The 7476-nt window shown below is 49.2% G+C and overlaps 1 protein-coding gene across 1 annotated transcript in view; it reads left to right on the top strand.

The window, feature by feature from the left end:
- The window catches only part of TBC1D21 (TBC1 domain family member 21), a 40324-nt gene that overhangs the window by 1667 nt on the left and 31181 nt on the right, over positions 1 to 7476 (top strand). The window contains exons 3-4 of the mRNA XM_044450496.1: positions 1991 to 2116; positions 5581 to 5945. Coding sequence (XP_044306431.1) covers positions 1991 to 2116; positions 5581 to 5945 — 491 coding nt within the window. The remainder of the gene's footprint in view (positions 1 to 1990; positions 2117 to 5580; positions 5946 to 7476) is intronic.

Genomic DNA, 7476 nt, shown 5'->3' with positions numbered 1-7476 from the left:
TTCTGACAAAAAATGAGATATTGTACGGTAAATCAAACACACAGCAGACTAAGTAGCCTTTGAAGAATAAACTTCATACACGAAGGTAATGCTGTTCAAATATCCACTGATCCTAAAAAAATGTGTCTGATCAACTAACAGATAACTGATCCATGGAAAGCTTCCTGATAATCCCAAGCACATTCCCCATCACGTCCCCATGGGCTTCATTAAAAGGTGGGTTGCCATTTGAAAACACACACCGGCCTGTGATGAACAGCTCTCACCTGCGCCAGAGGAGCGAGGGCGCCGAGCGCGTGCCGGCCAGGTGGTGCCACGTGGTGCAGGCGGCCGGCAGCGTCCCGGGCATCAGGCACACACACATTCGCTCTATAAGACGCACAGACATTTCCCCTTACTTTTGGGGGGGGGGGGAGTGCGTCTTATAGAGCGAAAAATACGGAATATTATTCAACTCTCCTAAGAAAACATGCACGGTTTTTGCAGGTTGTCGAAGAACAGTTTCATGACGTATGTTTTACAGAGGTAATCTCCAAAAGACGTTTACTTATTGTGTCTGAGGGAAAGTGCACGAAATCTTCATCACATCATCCACATTCCCAACAGTTGCCATCGGTTCAACTAAAAATCTGTCAGGGAACTAATGAAGATCAGTTGGTCCCTTCACTGATCTTTAGAGTCTACTGGAAAAATGTGGACCTCTAACAGTTTCCATGTGAAATGCGCTTTCTCGGGCATAAAGAAGATCTCCTACTGTCTTATTAAAACCAAAATGGGTTGAAGATATGTGGAGCTCGGTTTCATTCTCTAGATCTCTAGTCCCTGGAAGAAAATGACCTTGATTTCTGCTGGGGCCTCGGAATATAAAGAATGACTGCAGCTTCTTGGCTGCACGACAGAGAGGAGGTCCAAAGGGCGATGCAGCGCCGCTTGCGGAGGAGAAGCGGCCGCTTGCCAATGGCGTGTGCCGTCACAGCGGCTTCCCTGCTGAGAGAAGAAAGCCCCTTATGAAAGCAGCTAGCCTTGCGACCCTGCAAAAATTTCACGTTGCTAGTGCCATCGGCTGCATCTGCTCCCTCAATATGCTCCTGGACGATGGCCAGGCTGAGTCCCTCCCCTCACGCCGGGCTGCGCTGCCCCCTGAGCTTCACGGCCTGCGGTTCGTTTCATGGCGTGGCCCTGTGTTGCATCTCATGCATTTCTGGGCCACCCAACAGCCAAAGCGCTCCGGGCGGGTTGCAAAGATGCAAGGCCTGGGAGCAAACAGGCGAACCTGACAGGGAGCACTTTGGCTGGCGGATGTATAAATGCAGCACAAACATGCATATGGTGGTCTTCATATATATCTGTGTGTGTGTGTGTGTGTGTGTGTGTGTGTGTGTGTGTGTGTGTCAAACCGTGTGTGTGTGTGTGTGTGTGGTTACGTATAACTATAACAAGTAGAAGCCAGATATTTGCCCCAAACTAATTCGGACCCCAAGGACATGAAAATGAACGCAACAATAGTATCATGGAATGAATGCTGATCTAAATGAATGAAAAATGCAGTGAATTGGGTGGACTCGAGTACGGGTGGAATTTTGAAACAAAACCAGGAGGAGAGACCCACACGCTCTTGCTGACCACAGGCGGGATTCTTGGCTCCAGTGCCATCGAAGCTGAATCCAATTTCATCCAATCCCGGCCAGCAAATGACTTCCTGCCCCGCTTTATCTTGCGTGCCGGCGTAGCCCATTTCCGGTCCTCGCGGTTTCTGAACAGCAGCCAATTGTGCATTGATTAGTTATTCATCTTGCCGGCCCTTTGTGAATCATGTCATTTCCCCATCCCTGTATCATGTCCTTGAAGGAGACGAAATGCCTCCCCGGAGATGATCGACCTGCTCAGCAAGCACATCGCCACGTGGAAAAAGGAAGCGGCGAGCTGTGAGAGGCGCGAGGGAATCCTGCCAGCGAGACGTTGGCGGACCGGTTGCCACCGCCACCGCCAGATGGTGAAGGGAAGCTGCACCTCACTGGGCGCGCTCGAGATGCCGCTTCATCACCCTGGCGGGCTCAGGACGGCGAAGCCATGCAGGCGGCATGGAGCGACTGCGCATCTCCACGGCCAACACCAGGTACCGCGGTCCACTCAACAGCTGTCAGAACATACGGGGAGTGGGCTGCTCGGCAGCAATGCCTGCCTAGGCCAGCGCTCTCTTTCCAGAGAGACCAACACGCTGCCAGTGGAAAGTCCACAAGCAGAACATGAATGCCTTTCTCAGGTGTTGACGAGGAACGGGTGGACATGAACATACTCCTCCAATATGCCTAAAGCCCCTGATTCCCTTCCCCTCCTCGTGTGTGTCAAATCCCACTTTAGAGCTATCCAACTTGGTGGTCCTTGCAAGGACTTCCCTCTTGTTCTCTGTCCATCTTCCAGGAGAGAAAACTCAAGAGAGTTCCCTTCCCTTCCCTTCCCTTCCCTTCCAAAAAGACATGCACGTGTCTAAAAGATCTATGTATGAATTACATTTCTGTACCACCTGATAACCAGAGCTTTCCTTGGGAGCTTGACAGGGTGTTTAAATACTAAAGACTTTCCTCTTTTCTCATTAGGGTCCCCTGATCAATCAGCTTTTATTTACTTCTCTGAGTTGCTATTTGCCACATGCAAGCTTAGTTCTTCCAAGTTTCTGATGCAACACATGAAAAACAGAAAAGACCTTACAGTATACATCGCAACCTTTATAGGAGCAGCCCAACTGTAAGAAAAGATTGCAGCAGTTTAAGCAATAGAAGGCATATAAAATATTAGAAACATTATAAAAAATAAAAGCAAGACTGCTGAAAGGAGAAGCTTAAAAGCGGCATGAAAGCATTCAAACAGAGCGGCTTGGAGCAGAAAAGGCTTCAGAAACCGACTGTGCATCTCCCTGGGGAATTCCATGGATGTGGGGCTGCCACGGAAAGGCCCTGTCCCTAGAGTTTGACATCTTAATTCCTCTAGATGATAGACCCATGAACAGGGCATCAAAGGCCATTTTAAAACCCAGGCAGGTCTGTATGTAGGCTGCCAACCCTTCAAATCCTACTAGTTCCCAAACCATTTAGGTCTTTAATGGTAACCAACCACACTTTAAGCCGGGCTTAGAAACGAACAGATAGACTGCACCACTGGCCTACAACGCATGTCATGCACAGCAAGTCTTTGGCTGCTGAGCCGTTTTTACAGGCAGAGTATCTTACGACGGTCCCCTTTCGCGTTCAGTGCCTCCCACTCAAAGCAACAACTACCTTGCTATGGAACAAAGCACCTCTTCTTAAGACACAGACCGTGCTTAACTGTGAAGCATCTCACACAACTGAGCACCGCCTCCCTCCCTCCCTCCCTCGCCCCTCTTTCTCTCTCTTCTTTCACAGATCTCCTGTCGTAGCTGTTCAGAGAACTTCTGTTGAATTCAAGGCAGTGATTTGCTACAAATAATGTGATTTCTCGCTCTCGGAGAAAGCCACGGATATTCGTTTCATCCCTAGCAGACAGTAGAAATGAGCAAAATGTGTTATGTGAGACAGATGCCTGCAAGTCAAGAAATCCCACTGACACACACAAATCCAGGTGCCCGAAACATATGATCCGTGCCTCGTACCCAGAGCCGTGAATCCGCGGCACGTCCAGTTCTCCGCCAAAGTCACTCCTGTTTGGTGTTGACGACAAGTAACAATGGTCATTCCCACTGTTTTGCTCTTGGCTTTGGTTTTTCCCTGCCACACATGTGCATTATCCAGACTGAGTAAGTTAAGATCGATTGATGGATGACAGGCACAGATCATCACATTAATTGAGTTTCGTTTTATTAATCAGCTTTATTAATCAGACATTTTGACTGAACCGTCGTGTGAGCTGCTGCACGTCGTGGTGGCATCCGAATCAGAGATGCTTCTGGAGGAGGAGGCGTGAGGAGTGAGCGACCCACGCCTGGGCACTGTTAGTCCCTTCGGCGTGGCCCGGCCGGCGGCTTTCCCCAGCCTGGTCCAGCGCTGGCCCGAGGCACTTCTCTGCCCGGAGAGGCAGATGCGAGGAGCTCGGCTTTGTGTCCTGCTGAGCAGAGGGCCATCCTTGATCTGAAAGGCTGTTTGTGAGCGTGCTCTTGTTTGTTCAGATTTCATTAAACCCTTCCTTTCTGTGTTTTCTGTCTGCCAAGGACCCATCTTTCTGCTCTCCACTTGTTCATGGGGGTCAGACTTTCTGTTTTTTAACCCCTCCTCACACACACACACACACACACACACACACACACGTAGAATTTCACAGAGACCACAAGACTAGCTAAAGGTTATCTAAAGGAACGTCTGCATCCATATATGCCCGCCTGCCCCCTACGATTGGCAGCGGATGCCCTTCTCCGGGAACCCTCCGTGAAGGATATAAGGAGGGTGAGTACTCGGAGGAGGGCTTTCTCTGCGGTGGTGCCCAATCTATGGAATGCGTTCCCCAAAGAGGTCCGCCTGGCGCCGTCGTTATTTGCTTTTCGGTGCCAGGTGAAGACCTTTTTATTTAAAAGTTATTTCAACTGTTAATTTATTATTATTGTATGTGTAGAGTTTAATATATAGCCGAGATGGTACCAGTTTTTAAATTATTGATTGTATTTTTATGTGTGTTGTGAGCCGCCCCGAGGCTTTGTTGCGATGGGGGCGGCATAGAAATGTTTTAAATAAATAAATAAAAGTCTTGCACAAGCCTTGCACAAGAGAGCTGCGAGTCAGATCCGTGTCGGTGTTGTCGTCATTCCTTCGCACCGATGTCCCACTTCTTCCCCTCTGTGTGCAGCCTCACACCGCAACGGGGCTCCATTTTCCGCTCACAACAGCAGCCCTCGAGCTGGGTTCGGCTGACAGCAGTGCCTGGCCAAGCCCAACTCCGTGTCCACGACCAGGCCGGAGGAGCTCCATGGATGGGTGCGGACTAGAAGCCAGACCTCCGGAGTCCCAGGCCCACGCTCTAGCAGGCAGCTTTTTAAAACCGCCTTTAAAAATAAATAAAAACATTGCTAAAATGTGCAGATTGTAGATGAGACACCAAAAGAGGGGTACCACTTGCAGGAGACCAGTTGCTGACATGCGGGCAGGCGTGATCTAGATGTAAACGGCTTCCCTCCACCCTTCAAAATCATTGTTCTAGTAATATTTCATATTTAATGTGTAGGTCTAACAGATGGATCAATTAAATCCATATGATAAATTGACTAAGATTTCCTTGGATGGATGGCAGCCCTAATTTCATTGTCAGCCACTGAATGGGGGGAAAATAATTAGAAGGAAGGCAGGCTTCAGTGCAAAGCGGGAAGATTACTCTTCTGAAATAAAAGTCATGAGAAGCCCAATGCATTTTGGTTTTTAAAAAATTCCTCGGGATCATTTCTCTCTGGAGAGAAAAACACCGCTTTCTTTGCAGAGAAAGACCATCCAACAATTCCTGTGAGGAATTTTAAATCAACAAACACTAGCCATCTTACAATTCCTATTCCACAGGAAAAATAAGCTTTCTAATTCAGAACCAGTTTGACACTTGCCTTTCTTCTCATTTTTTTTGTTTCAGGTTGCCCTGAGCTGGTGCTTCCAGCACCTCTGTCCCAGTCCATGGAGAGTTGCCCCTGCGGCACTGGATGGGCAGCCAGTCTGATTGTTGCAAACCAGCCTTGCAAGAACCCTCTGGGGGGACCATCACTCACTGGCAGAGCATCTCCCTCGGACACCGAGGACCCAGGCTCACTCCCTGGCAGCTCCACTGAAAGGACGTGGGTGGCGTGGAAGACCTCTGCCGGAGACCCCAGAGAGGCCCTGGTGGCCAACCGCAAGGAACAAAGCTCCCTGACCTGGAGTGGCAGCTTCTTCTCGTGCGACAAAGACCAAATGTCCCAGCTGCCCCGTCGCCAGATCATTAGCGAGCCTTCAGAAGCAAATGTGAGGGAAGAGGCATCAGAGAGGAAGAGAGCGCGCCTGGCACTTGCTGCACGGCACGGCAGCTGTTTGATCTTTAGTGCTGACCCCTCCGTGGGAAACCTTTGATGACCGATCTTGCCTCCCCTTCCCGGGTTTGGATGGAGGCTTAGTCACTTTCACAGTTCCACTGGCTGCAAAGTCGGCTGCTCCCGTGGTAAAACACTCTCCCCATCTTTTGAAGAGTGACACTCCAAAGCTCCCAGACACTGTCTAAATTTGGTACAGCCGGGGAATCACTTCCTCATTGTATCTCAGTTGAGTTACAGCAACAGCGCCTCTGTATTTGGATTATAGCCCCCAGGTGACAAAGTAACATGCTTTTATGCTTGGCTGGCGGTGGATGTGTGGATCATCCCATTGTGACTAATTTGCTTAACCCTAACTACCCACACAGCTCGGCCTTGCGAACATCCACGGGCTCGATTCTCACTCACACACTCTGCCGCTCTTCGGAAAAGCCACGAACGACCCGCCTTCTGTTTGTCTGAGCAATGCACACCCGTCATCAGTTGCAGGGAAGGAAGGAGATGCACATGAAATAAAAGAAACTGCCAACTGACAGATGGCGATTCAAATTAAAATACAAGTCAGAAAACAAACCTACGGCAAGGGATGGTTCTTGCATTCACCTTGTTCCTAAGGCAAGCACAGCGAATTCCCAAACTTCGTCTTCTGAGGCAAGGAATCACAAAATTCAGTGCTGCTGCTACTTTTTCATTGATTGCAATCATTGGAATAGATGAAGTCAACCCAGCTTCATGTTGTTCCCCTAAGTGAAATGCAAGCGCCTCTTAAGAGCAAAGAACATGAGAAGATCAATGTGGCATCAGACTAAGTTTCCAGCTCATATATAACAGAAAAGCTGCTGTCTCTAAGTCTACAACAGGGTGTACAGGGACCAAATTCTGTTTCGGAGAAGCTCTTGAGGATGGTATTCCAATGAAGGGCACGGCCAACGGAAATGGAATACTGAAAAATATTGGCTTATTTCAGCTCTGAGTGCTTTTTTCAGTAATTAAGCCTTACAAAAGGCATTTTAAATGGGGGGAAATGATCAGGAAACTGCCCAAGGATTGGTGCTTGAGGGAAGGGGTGGGGCGAGGAGAAGCAGGCGTGGCCATGAAGGAAGCCTCAGGTAGGAGCTCTGGTGGCTGGATTTCACTCTTCTGCACCACAGATACTCAACCATGAAGCCTGAGAAGACAAATAAGACCCAGAGAGATGTAATTGGCATGAAATACTCATGGCGGGTGGCTGTCATGCGCTGCGGAACTGCTTAATAAACTCGTGGCTTCTCAGGTCTGCTTGAACGTGTCCCAGATGTCTTCCACAAGGTTTCTGCTGTCCCTCGGCTCAGCCCAGAGGAGCGACTGAGCCTTTCCAGAACGCCATCCTGCCCAGTCAGCTCAGCACAGGTAAAGCACGTTCTTCTGCAGAGATAATTCGTTTAACAAGGCACTGATTGCCTTTCTGTGACCCAACAGCTCCCCAA

This window comes from Varanus komodoensis, unplaced genomic scaffold, assembly GCF_004798865.1.
Source record: "Varanus komodoensis strain SLA01 unplaced genomic scaffold, ASM479886v1 scaffold67, whole genome shotgun sequence".
Classification (NCBI taxonomy): domain Eukaryota; kingdom Metazoa; phylum Chordata; class Lepidosauria; order Squamata; family Varanidae; genus Varanus; species Varanus komodoensis.
This window is presented reverse-complemented; position numbering and strand designations above follow the sequence as displayed.